The following is a 21,267-nucleotide window of genomic DNA, read 5'->3' as shown; positions in this document are numbered from 1 at the left end:
ACACTCAGTCTGTGCACACAGCAGGGAATTGTACGCTTGTTGGGAAGTGATGGTGCAGAGCATGAGGAACCACTGAAGATGAACAGTTTCTAAGGAGAAAAATAAAAGCATCCGCACAGAGGGCAGAAATTAGGGGATAGAGGCAAGGAATTTTCTTTCTCTGGTAAATTTAATTCACACTTTTTGCTAAATGTAAATGATAGCTTAGGAAAAATCTGCTTGGAATACCTAGCAAATGATGTTGCCAGGATACTTCCTGATCATGTTAATTAAGCTGTCCCACAGATTTGGCTTAATTACTGCATAATTTGCATATTGGAAATGATGGTACGCGTTACTAAAGAAAGCTCCTGTTCTGCTAGTGGGAAGAATGTTGCTCATGAATTCATTTTCAAGGGAAGGAGTCTCTAGGCTCATATAATGATGTATCTTGAAAATAAAGTTGAGCTTTTTGATAATGAACTGGCATGTATATCTCATTCTTTTTTGTATGGTTACGCTTTATGCTTTTCCTACCAACTTCCTGAGAGACCACGTCCCGGCGGCCTTCCTCTTGTTGGCCGTTTCTTTGATCACAAGAACCACTGCTGCTTTCAAGGCTGCTGAATCAGATATTAGTCAGTGTGAAAGTGGCAGAATAGTTGTCCTGAAGACACTTATGTTTGAAACTGCATGTGCATTGTTGATGATGCAATTTACCACCCTCCCTGGTTAAGCTCACTGTTAAGCTATAATTTGTGTGCTTCCATGCTGAAAAAAGTGGCGTTGATCTGTGTTTCTGCCAGGGGTCCTGTCCCTGCTTTGAGTTCTGTGGTGTTAAACTGCAGGACTGTGGTGGTGCTTTGGAAATAGAAGATGACTAAACATCATAATTCCTGCATCAAGTAAGACAAGATATGAAATATATGATTTGGGAAAAGTTATTTGGAATACTGCAGCTTCTCTGTTCAGACTGCTAATTGCTTTGAATGATACTGTTGCTAGGATATAAATTTCTGATGTGGCTTCTTTTTAATTCTTTTTTGATCTATTTCTAAACAGGTGATCATAAACAGCACAATCACCCCCAACATGACCTTCACTAAAACCTCGCAGAAGTTTGGCCAGTGGGCGGACAGCAGAGCCAACACTGTGTTTGGGTTGGGCTTTCCCTCCGAGCAGCAGCTGTCCAAGGTAATGGGGCTCCCAGGCAGTCGTCTTTGCTGAGAGTGAAGCAGCACATGCACCTGCCCGGCCTCTTTCAGTCTGCATGTTTCTGCAAATCCTTTTCATCCATGTGCATCAATCATTTCCTATAACTTGCTAGTATCTCTATATACAGAAGCAGGCAGCATTGCAAACTCTGTTGCCAAAACTATAAACTAAATTGGATCACTGATGATGGTTCTAGTGTGGAGGTCTCGATCTCTTACCCAGTGTGGCTGAAAACATTTGCAATTCCAGATGCTCGCAGAGCTGTGAAGCCAAGTGGAACCAGGGCTGCATCTCCTGGAGCTGCCCTGACCCTGGTATTTGTGCAGCACATGACTGCCTCTGGTAATGAGTAACCAGCAGTTTAAAATAAATTCTCTATCGTTAGATGAGTGGTCTTGCCAAGTGCTCATCAAGTGGCTGAGATGTTTGTTCCTGCAACAGAAAAACACTTCTTATCTAGCACATAGTTGCCACTTGAAGCATAGCTACTTGGCACTGGGCTTAGCAGTTAACTAAACACTGTGTCCTAGGACATGGTACACAGCCTCTTGTGCTGCTGTCCTCTTGCATGCTTTATTTGAACACAGTCCTGAGAATAGGAAGTTTCTTGTAGTGTCTAAAATAGCTAAGGCAAGTCATTTTAATTGAAGGGAGACATTTCCATCAGTTGAATTTTTGCAAGGTTTTATTTTTCTAAAACTATCTTACTGAGTTTTTGCAGTTTCCAGATGTGTCTTTTTTGCAAGTGTTTCTTAAATACAAAACATGTTTTACTTTACATATTAAATTACTGTTGGATTTGGGATGTCTGTTAAGGTGCAATGGCAATAATGGGATGCTGTCCTGGGATGTTAAGGCCACCCATTCAATCACATGCAAAACTGTTTTTTAAAAATGTGATGTTGGTGATAGTGAGGTTTTGTGATGTTTAGATGTAGAGGAGTGCTCATTTCACCTCAAAGAGGTGCTTATAGCAGCTAAATAAGTAGTAGAAGAGTTAATGTAAAGGAAGGGGAATCTGCTCAAGTGCCCACTGCCAGTGCTGCAGCTTTCTACTTGCAGGAAAAGCTTCCATAACCAGCAGAAAGCTTGTTTCTGGTCAGAATATTGAAAAGAGATGGCTTAAGGGGCACTTTTGAAAACTGCTTTAAATGATCTATTTGAAAAAGGAAATCTGACAGTTGTCTGTCTCGAAAATGTTAGAAAACCTGGTTTATTACTGCTGTGCAAAGCAATGGGACGAAGATATCCCCTACAATCATGCTCCTCCATTTAATTATTAAGCTATTAGTATAAAAGATGAAAGACGGTGAAGAGATTACAGAAGTATAAGTGTACTGGGAATAGTGAAATCATTTCATTTTATGCTGATGTCATTACACTCTTATAAAAGGTATAAATAACAGTGTTCCAGGCTTCCCGAAAATACCTGAAGCTTTTAGCCAGGAGCTGGGAGGGTGTGCTAAAACTCCACTGAAACAGAGATCAATAGCCTTGGCTTAAAATAAATAAGTAAATGAAAGTGAAGAATGTCTGCTGAAAACAATGGATAATAATGAGGAATGAGAAGTGGTTAGCACACCTATCAACTCCTGCATTTTTTAGGCATATTGGCTGACCTCATAAAAGATGTTGCCTCTTTCTAATGGCTTTCTTCTCTTGAGATGCTTAAGCATTAATCCATACCTATAGGGACAAGCAGTTCAAATTAAACATGAGCCATTAATGAAAACTGCGTTCAGTGACCTAGTAACCTAATTAACCACAGGCACTGGGACTCTCCCGATCAATGTGGACGGTAATGTCCTGCTCAGGGTCCTTTCCCCTCCTGATAGGACTCACTGCCCCTCCTTTACCTCTTTCACCCCTTGCCTCAAAAATGTCTCAGATGTTGTTACAACAAAATTGAAACAGGAATCAAACCGGAATTAATGGCCTGTCTGATTGTGATGTAGAGGCAGGGCTGATGCTGTAAAACTAGTGATGTGTTTTGCACACCAAGCTATAAAGTAGCATTTCTGCTATCACTCAAGATGCTGTGGCACAGACATGATAATCTTAGGAGCAGTAGCTAGCCAAGGGCACAGGGACAGAGATTTATACAGGTGAGAAGTCCAGTAAGCCCAGACTTTGTACATTATAAAGCAACTGCAGTCAGCTTCTGGGAAGTGCCAGACCTTTGCTTTCAATTTATGCACGTGGGTGTTACATGTGCAGTATGATCCCTGGCCACTTTCAGGAGCAAAAGCTCTTGTCCCTGACAATCTGCCTGACACTGAGGGAAAGCCACAGTGGCAGTGCCACACGTGCAGCGTGGGTCGGGCACCGACTGGTCCCAGGTGGGAGCATTGCGTAGCCCATTCTGCAAACCCAGAGGGTAAGGAGGTCTGTGTGGGACTGCTGTGGGTGGGAGCAGCTCTGCTCCACGTGTCTGACACTGGCACAGGAGGTGACGTGAAATATAGTGCTGGATCAGGAGCTTAAAATTCATGTGCACAAAATAATGCTTCTTAATGTGTAAAATGTTAAGAAGCTCTGTTTCTACGTATTTACATATTTCTCTGGGTGACAGACTGGCTGCAGATTTGAACAGCCTCTAAATAATGCATGCAATGCACAGCAGCATCTTTGAGTCCCCACTCAGTCTCACTGGTCAGGACTCCCAGTCATGCAGCGCTAGTGGGCTGTGCCATCCTTGGGCTGCTGGGCTTCCCAGGGGTGGGAGCAGCCAGTCTGTCCTGCAGCTTGGTCCCACAGCCTTCTAGGGCAGTGGGGTGCATCAGCAGCCACGGCAGCCTGTTGGAGAGGTCTTCAGTTGGTGTCTGTCTTTGTTTTGCTAATTGTGGGGAGCTTTGTCTGCCCAAGGACAATGGGAAGGTGAAGGGAGGAAAGATGGTAAGAAGTTGGTTTTGCAGAACTATACATGCCATAGCCTCTTAAGACCACATTTACCATGTTTTCACTTAGTAACTAGAAGATTATATCACTTCTTAACTAAGGATTTCCCACTTTGAAAAGCACTCTATTGTTGCAATGGTTTGATAGCTCAAAGTCACTTTTGATCTTGGTGGTGACACGCGATTTTTTAGTATCTCAGTGATTTGTCAGTTGTTTATATTTGAGGCAGAGTAGGTCAGCTCTGGAGAGAGGCAGCAGTCAGCATTTGTAATGCTGCATGGGTCGGGGCCTATCACCATTAAGTTTCTGTGCTCAGCAGAATAATCAAGTGAAAGGCTTTAATTTCATAGCGAGCCAAAGGATCCTCTTTAGCTTTTGAAAATAGACTGTGAGTAAAATCTAGCAGTTGTTAATTTGCTAAGAATAAAAAAGGAGCAGCACGGGAACTCTATGGACTGCACCAAATGCATGGGATAAACAAATAACAGAGAAGTCTTTCACCTCGGTTTTTGTTGCAGTCCTCTACATTGTAGCAGTGCTTTGAAGTAAGGGTAATACTTTCACTCTTACAGCTAAATGTCTATCTCAGATTGGTGAAAATCTCACCTACTGGTACTTGTTTTTAAAAGCAAATGTGTTAAATGCCTGTGTTGGTAAACTGGAGACTGAAATCCATCGTGTGAAGAGATCTTCATCAGTTTGGTATCGAAGGTTGCTTTTGTTTAGTCACATACAATTTCCATTATGGAACTGTGTAAAAACATCCTTTTCTTCTTGGCTCACATTATTTTTCGCAGCAGTCTCCTGTGTGCTTTATGAAGATAGCTGCGAAAATAAAATTTGATAGATCACTTCTAATTCTGTTTTCATATTTCATAAAGTCCATGAAGAACCTTCATAAATTTTTCATACTTGCCCATAAGGATTTATTGGAAAAGCGAGACTCAAAACAGCCCTTTACTGTTTGCAAGAAATCCAAGTGTAGAACTTTTGTTGACACAGTATTTTAGAAATAATCCTTTTGCTGCAGCTGTTTTGTCACAGCAGGAGATATTATGGAGATATTTTATGTAAAGTTGGAGTCAAATCATGTAAGGCCAAAATGTAGAGTGGGTGATGCTAATGATCTTTATAGAGCTGCAAAGGTAATCAAGTCGTTCTGTGTGTGGGGACTGCACGTGCCATCAAATAGAAGAATACTTTACAATGCAATTCCAGCTGTTGTATAGAACGCAGCTGGGTTCAAGAGCTCCATGTTCATTCATAAGCGTCACCATTACAGTCTGTAGACCATGGTGCTTCATAAGTGACATGCAAAATTTCAGTTGGCTTTGAAGATGTGTTCCTCCATGGGATTTAAGAGTGGTGTGTGTGTGTTTGTTGGAAATCTCCATTCTGCGTGCGTTGCCTCCACATGTCTATCCAGATTTCTCTTAGACCAGTTGAAGATTTGTTTTATCAGTCTGTGTAGTCTCAGTATTGTACTGGGAGTAAGCATGCTAACTACCAGCTGTAAATCTGAAAGTTAGAGAGTGGGATTAGTACATGGATAACAATCCTTCCCATTCCTTGACTATAAAATGTGATTTTTGTAAGGCTTTTATTTACAGTTTTGTCGTAAGTGTTCTGAATGTTCCGAGGATAAAATGGCAGTATTTTTAGTCACAAACTGTGCAGTAAAATAGATCTCTATGTATGAACTTTTAATTTGTCTTTCCTTTCTAGTGTTTCAAGTTTTCCAAAACACAGGTTACGTTAGCAGAGAGACAATGTTACCTGCTATTATACTGCCTGCATCTTAATTACTGTTTTTTCAATGCCTTTTCTTCCATCTTTGCAATCATCCTTTTAAAACTTTACATACAGTTTAAAGTGTTCAAAGCCCCGCACCACTGACTGGCAGTGATAATACTTGTATTTCAAAGCTGCCAGACTGGCTTAGGAGCAGATGTCCTCCAGCAACTTGTAGGAATGAGGCTGTTGCTTTTCATCTTTATCTTTCCATTCTGCTGTCTCCCCCAGTTCGATATTTATAGAAACCACTCAAACCTTTTCTTGAAGTCCTCTACCTTTATTTTTGCCAGTATTAAGAAAATCAGACCCAGAAAGCTGCCTTTTCTTATGTCTCCATAGCACATCCAGATCACCTTTTTCTCATCTTTTCTATGTCTTGATAATCCCTTGCTCACATCCTGCAGATGTCTCATGAGCTCATTTACATTCTTTAATTTAATTGACTTGCTCTGAAGAATAGAGGACTGATAATTTTTTTTTTATCCAGATATGATTCTATGACTCCATGATCTTACATACTTCAGGCTTAGTATATAAGATCACAGAATCATGCATACTTTTGACTTTAATAGACCATCAATGTGGAGTGAAGAACATTGAGGGGAAGAAATAAACAATACCACTTCATACCAAGGGGCACCAATATCTTCATTTTCTTGGTGGGATTTTACTGTAAGCTGCATAGAATCCCTCTTTTAGAAACAGCATTGCCTTACCTTTGGAACGACCTCCCTGCCAAAGAATTGAGATGTTCTTTCTTGCCAAAAATTATAAATTATCAAAATTAGTCAGTAACTTCTGGAGGTCTATGAGACACACAAAGATAATAAACTGAACAGTTTAATAGATAGTTAATCATTTTAATAAGTATCTTTTATGCTTTTTCCAGTTTGCAGAGAAATTCCAAGAAGTGAAAGAGGCTGCCAAGCTAGCAAGAGACAGATCTCAAGAGAAAATTGAGACCTCAAGCAATCATTCACAGGTTTGTAATTTATCTTCAATACCTGTATGCATACAGGGTAAATAATTTAAAGCTAAATTTTCTAATGGACTACTAGGGGGAGTATATCAAATGAAGATTGCCCAAAGTAATTATCAGCTGCTAGGCATTAATGTTGAAGGAATATTCTTCATCCATTCATGCTCTTTGCCTTCATTTACGTGTAAGCTTTTTTCAGCAGTTCTGAGCTGTTACAAATTTTTAATAACTGGGAAAGCTATACATCCTTTGATTTGTACCGTTACACATAGGTTGGGTCACTAGCAAGTATATCAGCGTAGTTCTGCAGCAGACAGTAAGTAAGATTTATTAATCCTTTTTGTCATTTATCAAATCTACTTCTCCTTTTTGTCATTTATCAAATCTACTTCTGTAGGAGTTGGGTTTGCCAGTGCAAAGGCTTTCTTCACAGCCATCATGTCTTTCGTTGCCTAGATGTGATTCATTGAGAGCTGCGTTGCAGAAACAGAGGCAGCACTTTAGTGAGGGGCTGGATGGAAGAGCTCATGTTGCAATTTGTACGATGTATTTTTTTTTTAGACAGCACACCTTCAGACAGCCAAGCACTTCTGTGTCCAGTGAGTGCTGGGTTGTGGTGCATTAGCAAAGAATGAATGCTGGTTTGGTGGCAGTGCTTGGCCTGTGCCGATATTTGGAGGAAAGTTATATTAATTTTGTTCAGGAAATACAGCTGGATGACTAGAAAAAAGGTGATGAAGGCTTAGTCCTGCAGCTGACCCCCCCTGGGAGGGGTCCAAATACAGCTCAGGGAGGCTGACTTTGTATATCTGTGTTTTTTGAAGGCTTTGGTCATGGCCTTTATGGTTCTCTGTTCTATATTTGTGGTCACCAACAGTGTACGCAAGTCATCTCTTTGGAGCAGCAGTATTTTGTATATTTTTGGGTTGGTCTTTGTGTGCTTCCAGGGGCACTGTATTGTTTCGTTACCTTAAAAACCACTAACAACCAAAAGCCCTTCAGAAGCCTCATCTGTTAAAACACTTAAAAGTTATTCTTGAACATTTTAAACTTCCATTTTCTGCATCATTATCGTTCTTTCGTTCTTTTTTAAAGAGACCAGCTTTGCACTTCTCACGAAGTGTGAGCGTTCAGCTGGTAACATGTTATCTGCCGTGTGCATTTGTACCACCTTGCACTGACACGCTGGTATGTGGGTACAAGCAGGACAGGACCCCTTTTTGGCTGACAAGAAGGAAAGCCCTCTGTGCTCTTCTTGTATGCCATTGCATGAAAGTTGTGTTACCTTTGGGTGGTGGCAATCAGACTGCTTTGCAGATGTGAGATGTAGAAAGAAGCCCTGTGTTAATCTGTGTGTTGTGCCACAGGAATCTGGGCGTGAAACACCATCTTCCACCCGAGCATCTAGTGTGAACGGGACAGATGATGAGAAGGCATCCCATGGTGGTCCTGCTGAGGCACAGCTCAAGTCTGAGAATGATAAACTAAAAATTGCTCTAGCCCAAAGGTGAGGTTACTTTAACACCTTAATTGCATTGAAGTGGTGAGCTGTAATTATCTCATGGCTAATGGTATTTGCAGAAATTATTCAGATGTAATAGCATTAATTTAAAATGATGCAGCAGAAGGAATGAATGAGCAGATTTTAGTAAGCACCTCCTGGCATCTGATTGGGAGATATTTACTTCTTCCTGATCTGGTTCACGATGAGATAAGATCATCTGGTGATGCCACACCACCTTTCTTTGCAGAGTTTTAGAGTTACAGTAGTAAGACCTAGGTCACTGAGAAGCAATTGCTGCTGGTAACATATAAAGTTAATCTGTTCCTCCTCCTTGTTTTTGCTGCATTTACTTCAATGCAAAAAGGTGGAGATATTTAAAATTCTTAAAGGGAATGCACTGCACTACAAATAGTTGAAGTGAAAACTACAGAAGTCTTTGGGGGATGTTTCTAAAGCTGCAGGTAGTGCCCCATGAAGTCACGTTTTTTGCTACTTGCTTTGATAAAGTATTTGAAGTGCTGAAAAGAGTAATTTGCAGCCGCAGTGAAAGCACTGAACTTGGAATATGTAAAGCTGTAGCATTAAAATGTTCTTTTCTAGAATCTTGCTTGCTTTGTTTGTCTCTTGTGTGTGAATATATTTGTGAATGGATAGAAAATACTTCAGAATCAAACTACTCTTAAAAAACTCTTTAAAATAAAGGCAGCAGTGATGGGAGCAGTGTTACACAGTGAGCAGCTCTAAGGCTGCATATTTTACACTTGAAGTACATTATCTTTATCAACATTTCAGTAGCGTAACCTGTTTTGAATCATACCGGTTGCTCGTTCCTCCTGCTGAAGACACCTCCACAGGCACAGCAGCTGCTGTGGAAGGGATTTCAGAGCCACCATTTGCTCTGTTCTGTAGTTTGAAGCTTTGGGGAGTGGGTAGCTTCATTCTTCAGCACTATATAAGGGATATTGAAGGCTGAGCATAAAAGAAACCGTATGTAGGTAGCATTCCCTCCTCTGTTATCATCTATCCTGAGGGGTCCCAGCGATGCTGACAAAGTGTAGCGATGCACAGGTACAGAGGAGCAGGGTACATCCGTCACATAGAGAGTAACAAGATGTGGGGTTAAATGGTCAGCCCATCTAACAGTGTCCGGTCCTTCCCAGTTCCTCCAATGTAAAGAAGTGGGAGACGGAGCTGCAGACGCTGAGGGAGAGCAATGCCCGTCTCACCACGGCACTGCAGGAGTCGGCTGCCAGCATAGAGCACTGGAAGAAGCAGTTCTCAGCCTGCAAGGAGGAGAACGACCAGCTCAGAAGCAAGGTAGCCCCGTGCCAGCAGCAACCAGGGGATGCTAGGGCACCTCGTGAGCTTTGATGGGGGTGGCTAAAAACAGTGACAGTGAGAGAAGCAGCCAGAAAGTTCAAATTTGCAGTTTTTAAGACATAGATACAAATATGTGTTCTGGATAGAAGGTGTCTGTAGTGAGAGCACTAAATGAAATTAGGAAAATTGTCCCCAGGGCACTTTGAAGGTGAGCTGCGCCTTTCATTGCTCTTTTCTTGTGTTGCTGCAGCTTTGTCTTTGGTTGTGTGCTAGGGGACTGATGTTGTCATTGAAAGAGAAGTCTGGGGGCTGAGGCAGTGGCAGGGAAGTTCACAGAGCTGGGATCAGTAGAGGACGTGTGCTGCTGCATAGTGTGGAGCTCCAGCCTCTTGGCTTGGGCAACATGGTGTCAGCAGGGGCTGCTGTCCAGGATGATAAGCAGAAGAGTGATAAAAGTAGGATTACAGCTTTCAAAGCTCACTTCAACGCTGCCAGATGGTGGCTGAGCAGGAGTGGGTATAGCATGGTTACCCACACAAGGCCCAGCTGGAACCACACAGCAATAAAGCCAGGCCTGGAGGAGGGCAGTGGGGCTGAGAGCTGCTGCAGCAGCACCAAACCAGGTCCTAACATTACCACTTCTCAATAGCTGTAGCCTAGATCTGAAGAGATTATCTAAGCACCTCTTGCTACAGCTGCGGCGTAACTGCCCTGCAGGCTGGCCAGAGCAGCAGTGCAGTCAGTACGATGCGCTGTCATTTTCCACACAGTGAGGTTTCCTCGAGCCTTTCCCCCACTTAGGTTCCTCCTCACAAGGCCACCCCACCGCAGCGCCCTGGGAAGCTCCTTCCCCTTCCTTAACTGGATCAGCATTCTTTGCATGTGACTCTACCTTCTTCTACCTGAGGGAAGGTATAATGCCAAAGCAGCTGAGAATTGAAGTACGCCCTGTAATGAGCTGGCCCTCAGCCTGTGGGAAGTGCGGCTCCTGAGGCGAGGAGCTGGCTGGCCTTCCCTCCTGCTGCAGCCCCAGTGGTAAGCAGCCCCCGAGGAGGCCATGCTGGGGGTGTGGGGTGGATTTCTTCTCCTTGCCACACATACACACCCCATCCGTTACAACCTTGCATTAGTTTCACAGAAATGGCGTGCAGATTGTATCCCCAGCCCTGCTTGTTGTAGCAGCTCAGTGTTTTGTGCATCCTTGAGTAATTATGTGTGGTACTGTGTGAAAGAGAGTAAACACAGCCCCGGTGCTCCCTCATGGATCTGTTCATGGATTCTTTTTTAACGCAAGAAGCGATGATTTTGTAGTAGTTGGCTGCTATGATCTAAGAAATAGATCCATGACATGTTAAATTTGTCTGTGCTTCCCTGTGGGGGCAATGCCAATTCATACTGGCTGTGGTCTGCCCCAGATTTTCTGAAATGTAACTATTATATCTGTTTTCTGACATCTCTTAAAGATTGAAGAACTGGAGGAGCAGTGCAATGAAATAAATAAAGAGAAGGAAAGAAATGCACAGCTGAGCAGACGTCTCCAGGAGCTGGAAACAGAGCTTCAAGACAAAGAGCTGGTAAGTGCCATAAATATAGACAGAACATACATTCATACATTTCAGAGCTGGAGTTGCTTCTCATTTTGGATATAGATTTATGGTCTGGCTTACCTGCAGCCAGGAAAAGCCTGTTGTCTCAGGGTGTTACCCATTTCTAGATTTTCTGGGCAGAATTCTTTGGCAATACTTTAATAGAATTTCTCAGATCTCAGTTTCATGATACTATGTGTTGTGAAAGCATACTTAATTCTGGTGGTTTGTGTATGCAATGCTTTACTCCCACAAGAACTGGAGAGGTGGAATAAGTTGCCCCAAGCCAGTGAGATGTCTGCTGAAAACAGTTTTTGTTGTCAGTGCCCACATCCTGCCTTCCTCAGACATCAGGACCAGCAGGGCTTTTCATTAAAAAGACATTTACAAAGCAACTGGGCATTTGCATAGCAGGTCCTGTTTTCTTTTTTTTCCCCCGGATGGCTCATACGCTTCAGTTTACCCATTTTACAGCCTCCCTCTGATCTCAAGACTGAGGCCAAAAGTGAGAAACTCAGATTCATTTGGAGTAGCCCATTTTGTCATTTTCGATGTACAGGGTGGTCGTTTTTCTAAGGAGAATGATGTTGATGGCTTGGAGCCCCTGAACAGTGGGAAAAATAATGGGATCCTTGTCTTTTTCTTCATCACAGTGACCAAATGCTCTGTGCTGGTTGAGAAAGAAAGAGCTGTCAGCAGGTGCAGTAAAGTTTGCCATGTGCCATTACAACATCTCAGCTGGCGCTTTTAACAGCTGGTGCTATCAAGGGGTTTTAAGATGGCACAAGGAAATAGTTTAGGGAGATGGATTTTGATGCACTGTTATAAATATAATACGGTTTTCAGCACCATATTTCCAAGGAAAATGTCGCGCTTTCTTCCCAGTCTTCCTGTGGTAATAGCACATATAAGAACCCTTTTTTACTATCATTTTCCTCAAATTTCACATTTTTGTGGTACCAAATGAACCAGAAACTCAATTGTCTTGTGACTATCACCTGTCATCCAACTTATTCATTTGTTTTCAAACTGCATGCTTGCATTAGCAGGTCCTTGATTAGGTCTAAACCACCCGTAAGTAACCAGCATGAAGCCCACTTGTGAACATTGCCCTCTGAGAAGAACTGCTGATGTTCTCTTCGTGTAGAAAATGAGAAGAGAGAAATTTAAAGGCTTTGGAGTCAGGATAGAGCTATCTATTGAAATATTTATATAGACTGTATTGTACGTCATATGCTGTATGCAACATAGTATATATCTATGCACATCATACTGTATTGTAGTATATACAGTAAGTACACTGTATAATAGTGTATATATAGTGTAATATATTTATATTTTTACCTATGAGTTCTCAGGCATTGTGTGTGTGTATATATACATATGCATGAGAGCTCATATCTCAAAAAGAAAATTACTCTTCCTTTCCCCCATTTCAGTAGCTGGAATATTGCCTGGATATAGTTATTCTTACATCAGTTAAACAAATTATTCAGTGCAGTTCAGAAAAATCTGCAGTATTAAATGATGTGGCATCTTACATGAATGTAAACTAATGCTGAGAAACAGAATATACTCACATTTGTTCTTGAGGCTGTGATCTGTGTGGGCAGAGCTTCTGCAGGAGGATCTTGCACTCTTTTCAAGGCACAGCTTCTCTTGGACCTGCAAATGTGCTTTTCAGATACGCTGTCAATCGTTCTGCAGGATGCACAGGTTTTCTTAGGGTCTTTCTCTGCTAACCCTGTTGGTGGTGTTCGTTTGTGTATTAATGTATTCAGCACTCTTTATTTCCACCAGAGACGCGGTCTCCTACTGACTCACATTGTTCTGTTCATGAACTCCTTCCAGTTACTCCTCTCAGTTTTGACAGCAGTGGCACAGCAGAACACAAATCTGGGGAGGTGTTGCCCAGGGCTGTGCAGTAGGGGAGAGCCCACTGCAGCTGTGCTCTGTAATGATGCCTCTCTACATGCAGCTCATAATTCCACTGGCCCTTTTTGCTGCCATTTATCATTGGAAATTCATGTCTACTTTGCTCTTTGCTACCATCTATAAATTACTCGTAGCATTACAGCACTTCAGATTATCTCTTATTGAGTACATCTTTTGCATAGAGATGTGGCTTAGGTTAAGATTTCATTAACAATTAATGGCATGCTATTGGATTACAGTGTCTGTTATAGAAGTACAAAGTCAAAAAGACAGTGAAAAATGTATTCTAGCGTGTTTTTGAATGCAGACATGCTATTTTGAGTATTTAAATCCAAATACAGTGCAGAATACAATAAAATATGCAAAATTATTTCATATTCTCAAATTTTCATTGTTTTAAATTGAAGCTTGCATTGATTTTTCTTTTGTGTTTTCAAAGGAACTGGAAGAGCTCCGAAAGCAGGGTGAAATTATACCACAGCTAATGTCAGAATGTGAATCTGTATCTCAACAATTACAGGTACAGTTTAGCAATGAGATTAATTATAAAGCAGTCGATTCATTTATTTTCTTTCTCATAACCCATGCAGTTCTTTCTTTGGACTTCAAGGTTTGAAGGCAAAGAACCCCAGTTAACAAAACCAAAAAAGTACTCGTTAGTTGCAGAATGCACCATGCCCCTCATAGCACTGGAGTCATTAACAGCACTGTTTGTTGCCTTGCACAAATTGGCACGCCCTGCTTCATGTTGCATCCATCTCCTGCCAGTTCCAGGCTGTCCCACAGAGGCAAACTTACAAAAAAAAAAAACAAAAAACCAAAAAAAACCCCAATAAATCGTAAAGTACTGCATAAAGCAATAACATTCATTGGGCAGTATTTTTCTAAAGCTTGTCTTTCAAGATTAAACTGCTGTGGATAATTCTGTATGTAATTGCTGGCATGGTATCTAATTCTGCAACTGTAACAGTGACAGAAATGTATGCGTGATGTGTGATTTAAATCCAGCTGAATTTTAAGCTATCAAGCAAATGACAAAATCTGATGCAAAGTGTCTTTTCCAGTTAATCTGTGTCCTTTTCTGCATAGGCTTTTCTTAATCTGTCCAGCATGTGTCAGTTGCTTCAGAGGTGCACGTATTAATCAGTTTGCAGGAATTGCGGCAAACTTCTCCAATCTGATGCCATTTGTTGCTTTACTCAATTAAATGCTGCCCATCTTTCTTCTCTATGATTCATCTTACTGTCTTTTTGTTTTTAAGGATGCTGAGAATAAGAACAAAGATCTTGAAGAGAAAGTCAGAACGCTAAGGACAGAAGTTGAAGAGAGCAAACACAGGCAGACCAACCTTAAAACTGAATTAAAGAATTTTTTAGATGTACTAGATGGGAAGATAGATGAATTACATGATTTCCGACAAGGACTGTCTAAACTTGGGGTTGACAACTAGATGGCAATAGATTTTTGTAATCTAGGGTCTGGATGTTTGATGTTTTGTTGATCCCAATCATGTGTTTTACAAAATATAACTAGAATGTTCCACCTGTTTGCATTGTTTTTGTACATAGAGGCTGAAAATTTGCTGTGGGTTATTTTGGGTTTTTTGTTTGTTTTCCAAACCAATCGTGCTGCTCACTGAATTCTGTTGAGGTTAGAAACTTTCTACACCGCTGCTCTGGCTTTGTGGGGTTGGGAACAGGTAGAGGGTTCTGTCTCAGGAATCTGGAACTAGATCTACCTTAAAATGAATATGCAGTTAGTTGTTGCAGGGAAATTTATATCTTTTTTAAGGGCTGTTGCAACCATAGAAACAGAAAACAAGTCTTTCTTTTCCGGACCATCAGCACTCCTAGCAACGTATCCTTTTATTCCTTGGCCAAGCAGAGAGATTAGATGGAGCTCCTGCAGTCTGTAAATCAGCATGGTAAAATGTGCCTGTGATGAGCTGCAGTCAAGCGAATCACTTGACACGCATGCCAGTATCTTTAGGGACCACGTCGATCAGACCTGATTCAGAGAGTAAAATCCAGAGGATTTCGTATAACCTCCAATTCAGGCTGCATGTGCTTGCTTGCGTCCATGCAGCACCAAGTAGAAATGAATTCCAGCTCTTACACTTTAAGTCACATTACCCATAGGTGAGGACAGCTCCTCTTGCTTAGCGAGACCATCTCTCTTTGATCCATCGTCTCAGTTTTGAACCCTTTTTGTTCAGTCACTGTGTGTGCCTCTAAAAAATGCACACCTGAGTCTCGGGACCAGATATTTATTTTAGGAGGAGACATAATGCTGCTTTGTACGCAGGGCACATGCCACTCTGTGCACCTCAATCACTGCTGCTCAGCTGCCACAGCATGGGCTCAGGAGATGTGATCAGAAAAGCATCAGGAGGTCATAGGAAGCAGCTTCCTGCCCAGGAGACTTGCAGGTAACGACTACGTGAAACCAAAACCCCTTTCTTTCCTATGATTTCTGTGTTCCCTCCTCAAGGGACCGGCGGGTGGGAGTTAGTCACCAAGTTAGATTGACCAAAAAAAAAAACAAAGCCCCAACCTCAAAGGCAGAAAGTGTAGTCTTTGTTTATTCAGCAGCTCTAAATACGTTTTGAGAAATGCAGACTCATACACCGGACTGCAGCAAGGACATCGCTGCATCGCCCACTGATGTGAGAAGGACCGGAGCCCAAGTTTTGCTTTTATCCCTAGGAATGCCATTAGCTTCTTTCGTTTCTTTCTCTGTTCCCTGGTTTGAGATTCTGTTTACACTGCATCCGAATTCATTCAGGAAAGAACTTGTGTTTATACGATATTGTATTTGTTTCTATCAGGTGAAAGCTTGGTGAAGCACCAAGGTGAGTGCATTCCAGAAGTGACTGATTCAATGGCCACGCCGTGATGTTTACATGTTATTTCCTAGGGACTTTTTCTTTCTTGGCACATTTCTATTATAAAAGTGACCTTTAAAAGATGTGGGTTATAGATGAAACGCGTTGAATTATTTTTGCACATGGCTCTATAATCCACATACTGGAGATGTTTTTTTTCTGCCATTGTCCCATGAATTTTCATTTCATCCATTGCATTACCATCATTGCTTATTGTTTAAACTGAACTTTTTGTACTCTTGCTTTTAATCCTTTTAAATGACACATTTGAAGCTGGGACCTTTTATAACCACTATGACCATTTAAGTCTTTAAAAAAAATGCTGTAGGCTGTTGAAATTTAAAAATAAAAATAAAAATCAGGTACATAGCATGTAGGCGTGTGAAAATTAGACTTTGCCAGCCTGGAATATTCAACAGTTGCATAATGTGGGGTTAGAACAGACTTCTCAAAATTGAGAGTGACGTCAGAAACTGTGTGTGGTGGTGAGCAAGCAGTCTCCATTTTTAGTCTTTTAATTTGATAGCAAGTCCGCGATCATGGAACAGGCAGCTCGTCCTGCTTCTCCTCTCCCCCCATGCTGCTGCAGAGCTCCCTTGTGTGGAGGAGCAATACGGGCAGTTGGGGCTCCTGGTTGCAGCGCTCATCATGTCTGCACTAAGGACCCTGCTCCATCCCTTGCTTCCTTTTGTCTGTTGGGTGATCTTAGGGCTTCTTGTTCTGGTTTTAATATAAAATATGGTCAAAGGAGTGCAAAAGACTCTGCAAAGAAATGATTCTATTGAGATTAATCCAGACTTTTTCCAGCTTTAGTCAGATATGCCGCAGATCCAGAGCTTGATTTTGTTCGTTATTACAGCTCAGGGCCATGCAATCCCACTTGGCTGATGATGAGGAATGTCAGATCTATATCCATTGTACGTGAGGCTGTATCTCACCTTGAGCACCCGTGATCTCACTCTCAACACACAGGTTTCTCCCTCAGAGTGGTTCATGGCAGGATGTCTCCTACCTCAGCTGTGTGGTTGCATGTTTGCAAAGGCCTTCTGCCCAGCTCCGAGTGCCACCGCTGCCCCTCAGCTATGCCCTACCCCGGTGGCACCTGCTGCAGGCTGGGGCTCTGGGAACAGAAATCTGTGTGGGCACTCTTTAGCAAGAGTGTCTGTCTGTCTTCCGTGTTCTCCAGAGAGATACTCCTCTGATGCGGTGTTAGAGCTGCTTGGTAGTGTTGGTTTTCCTCTTGGTGGAGTGGCCAAAGTAAGCTGAACAGGTCCAGTAGAAATGGTCAGTGACAGAAAAATGCCTTGAGGTAATTGTTGTCAAGGGTAATGAAATGTTTCACCTGGCATGTTAGTTAGCATATTGGATGATGACCTTATCCTAATCATTAGAATGAATTAGTTCAAAATGAGAAACTTAAAACTTTGTTTCACAAACCAAAATAAAACAGTTTAACCTTTTGCTTTTTTTCCTATTTGGCTGAACTGATTTGCTGATTTCTGACTCAAATTCTTAAGCGGTGGTATTTGCCCAAAAAGTGCGTTTTCAGCAGAATTAGCATTTGCCAGTGTTTCCCTGTCCATGGCTAATTGACATTCCATTTACAAAGTGAAATAAGTGCAAGAGAAACTTTTTTTTTGCAAGGAATTCAGTTCCACCTCGCACTTTTTATACCCAATGTTCAAAATACTCTCTTCTTTATAAATGGTTTTACACTCAGTGTGCCTGGGCCGTGCTACTCAGGCAATGCCTTTTTTTTTTTTTACAGTCAAACATCTGATTTTACCTTTATGTGAGCAATGTAGGGTGAACCGTTTTTAAAGCAGATCAATGAACTGAAGAGAGTGGGAGGGCTTCTGCCACCCATGACATCCTGTCATCACTTTCAGAGCACTGTGTCCCCTTCCCAGCCAGGCACAAAGTGTCCCTGTGCTATGGCACTCTTCTGTTGCCCCGTTTCATTTTTTCCTGACGTTCACTTTCTCTCCATGGCTGCCTTGTTCATTTCTGGTCACCTTTTGCTGCTTCCCAGCCCCCAGAGGACAGTCTCCTCACTGCCACAGCCCAGTGCGTGTTGTTAGGCTCTTCCAAACGAAACCCTTTAGAGCCTCGGTGGCTTCTCACAAGTATAGCATTGTCTTCCTGAGCCTGTGGATTAAGAAAATAACACCGCTGTCAGGGTGAAGGGCTGCAGGTCTCAGCGTATTCTAGAAGGTGAATCCAAAGGGAAGAAGTTTAAACAGGATTTGGGGAGCCATGTGTGATTTTGGTGATGGTTGTGGTGGAAGTTTCAGTGCAGGATGTGCTCTGTGCTCAGCCACACACTGATGGAGCACTGAAGGTCTGAGATGGCCACTGCTGGCCCCTCCACCTTAGCACAGGCAGTTTTTGGCTCCTGAAGCCTGCTGGTACCCAAAAGTCTTCAGCATATCAAAGATGGGGGAAGGGGTGAGAGGTGAATATCCATGCACAGCTGAGCGGCACGAGAGCTTAGCAGCCTGAACAGCTTGTGTCAGAACCTGGGGGAGAGATGGGATACTGGTTGGGTGGCTGCAAGGCACAGAGCTGCTCTAGGGTCGCTCCTTTCTCTGTGAATTCACTCACCTTTGTGTTAAGCCCAGCAATACGTAGACACAAGGCGCTTAACCCAGAAGCAGCTCTAAGCAGCAGTCCCACAAAGGTGGCTGGGGCACGCACAGGCCTGAGAGTGTGGCAGTGTTCTGGCTGACATCTAGGAGATAAATTGACCATTACGTGAAGTTTGCATGTCTTAAGTATTGGTCTCTGTGCTAAACAACACAAAACCTGAAGTGAAACCCACGTTCAGGAGATTACCAACAGAGTGATGGCCGCACTTCCCGCGGGGTTCCACAGGCAGCGGGCAGAGCGGGGCCTACCTTTGGGGGGGCCTGGCGTCTCTCACAGTCTGACTTTCTGCTGTGCTCTGTGTTAGCGCTTCTCTTTTTTATTTTACAAGACAGTCCAAATACACAGTCTTCAAATGAAGGTGCCTATACCTCCAATTTTTTTTTTATTATTATGTGTATTTTGAAATAGATTGCTCTTTCCTTTCTGGTAATTCAGTTACCTAATAACAGCACAGACAAGAAAGGCATGTGAGAAAAATTGATCCGCTTGTGTATTTTTGTTAGGTATTTGGGGGGTTTTGTGTGTGTGTGTTTGTTTTTAACACTGGTCAGCAATAATTATTTTAGCCATATACTAGCTAAAAAAAAAAAGACCGATAATGCAAGATTTGTGAACTAAGCTTCTCCGTTTGCGGTGCGCTGCTTAACCTGGGCGTGTGAAAGGGAGCTGTGCTCGGTAGGAGTGTTTTGCAGCATTTCGTTGTTTTCCTTTCCTTGCCTGATAGTGATCACGAGCATAATATTCTGTAAAACTCATCATGAATGATGAACAAAGCACATTGTTTTTAACAGAAATATATCCCTTTGTTGTTGAGAGTTCTGAGAGTGTCTTAGTGTGATCTGCGATACCAAAATATTTAGATTACTATGAGACTTTAGTACTGAAGATAACCATGCGCCCTGTTTTAACTGTTTCGAGTAAAGTTTAGTGAATGACAGTTTGTTGATACACAACTGTGGGAAAACACTGCAGTGTTCTAAATGTATATTTTTATTTGGTTTTGTTATATTTAGTATATGGGTTAATGAAAACTGGAGTGTTTACTACAGTTGGATCATTGTAATAACATCACTTACCTCGTCATTTTTGTCTGCTGTGAAAAAATATATTTTTTTTCAAATCGGCCATAGACAGTCAATGTTAACATTTAGACTCCTAGTAGCAGTAAATGCTGGGTTTTATATATATATATAAGAAAAACTTGATTTTTTGCTTTATGAACTTATACAACTTTGTGATTTTTATCTGATTTTATTGTAACATAAAGTTGTTTTACGTAAAAATATATAGTTTAAGTAAAATCTCTTGTCTCTCTGTCTTCATTGACTTCAGAAAATGGACATCCTTTCCCTGTAGTTTATTACATGATTGCAAAGCTGGACTCGAGGTAATGCTGTCACTCAGTAAGAGGAATGTGGTTTAGATCTATGTGTATGCTGCAGTGCCTTAGATATGCACTCTAAAAACCTCATTTCCATTAAGTGGAGCTTAGAAACCTTTGTCCTGCTCACTTCTTCCATACTGTTAGAACAGCTAGAGGGAGTGCAGGGCTGGAAGTGCTAAACTGGAAAAGTCATTTCTAGATGTATTGTGACATGAAATTTGGAACTTCCTACACTCTGAATAAGACCTTTCACTAGAAGGACGCTCCTTGTCACCCTATCTGGGGGATGCTTGGGACAGGAAACCTCGTGGTGTCCTGTAACTGATGGAGTGGCCCTGGTGGCAGCTGGAACTGCTCTGGTATTTTCTTTGGAGGGAGGAATGGGACCCAGGAGTAAGCCTCTGCTGTGAAATGAGAGGTGTTTGGACAGCAGTGTTCTCCATCAGCAGCCAGAGGTTAGCAGCACCCTCTCAGCAGTTTCCCAAGGTGTGAAATGTCTGTGTCCCACAGCCCATCCCCAGGCAGGGGTATCACTGTGCTGTAGCTACAGATTGCACATAAAGATGCTCTCTGCATCTCTGTGTTCATTGCACAGAAACAGTGTTTGCCATCTTGGCATCAACCCAGGCTTCCCCCAAGGGATTTATAAGGTTTGAAGGCTGCTAAATGGATGAGGCTCGTCCCTTTGTTACTCTGGGTTACGCGGCTGCAAATGTCAGCACTGAGATGAGTGGGAAGCACGGCCGCCCCTGACCTTTCTCCAAAACTCTTCTACCAGGAGCCATCCATAGCTCTGCCAAGCAGCTCAGTAATCTGGGGCAGTTCCTGAGTAACCAGGAGCTGTGAAAGCAGCTTGTATGCACTGCAGCAAAACAGAAGCAGTTGATGGGAAGCGCTGCTCCTCGCCGGCTGCCTGGCATGGGTGACGAACATTCTCAGCAGAAGCAGCCAGGTTGACGAGCTGAGCCGTCAGGGAAATCAGCTGCCGCATGCCGATAATGCCTTCGTTGTCGCTTTTGACTGGATTCCTATCAGGAAGCTTGGAGATCCTCCAAAACGAGGTTTGTACTTCTCAAGTTATTCATTAAACAGCTTTTTGCCAGGCTGTGTGATAGCGAGCTGTGATATGCCGCCTTGGGA

General features: G+C 42.3%; 1 protein-coding gene across 1 annotated transcript in view; it reads left to right on the top strand.

The window, feature by feature from the left end:
- The window catches only part of HOMER2 (homer scaffolding protein 2), a 53,087-nt gene extending 33,754 nt beyond the window's left edge, over positions 1-19,333 (top strand). The window contains exons 3-9 of the mRNA XM_021407581.1: positions 1,042-1,173; positions 6,776-6,868; positions 8,233-8,372; positions 9,530-9,686; positions 11,153-11,263; positions 13,650-13,730; positions 14,472-19,333. Coding sequence (XP_021263256.1) covers positions 1,042-1,173; positions 6,776-6,868; positions 8,233-8,372; positions 9,530-9,686; positions 11,153-11,263; positions 13,650-13,730; positions 14,472-14,660 — 903 coding nt within the window. The 3' untranslated portion in view covers positions 14,661-19,333. The remainder of the gene's footprint in view (positions 1-1,041; positions 1,174-6,775; positions 6,869-8,232; positions 8,373-9,529; positions 9,687-11,152; positions 11,264-13,649; positions 13,731-14,471) is intronic.

Source organism: Numida meleagris, chromosome 9 (assembly GCF_002078875.1).
Source record: "Numida meleagris isolate 19003 breed g44 Domestic line chromosome 9, NumMel1.0, whole genome shotgun sequence".
NCBI classification, from domain to species: Eukaryota; Metazoa; Chordata; class Aves; order Galliformes; family Numididae; genus Numida; species Numida meleagris.
The sequence above is the reverse complement of the archived record's forward strand: the minus strand, read 5'-3'. Positions and strand labels throughout refer to the sequence as shown.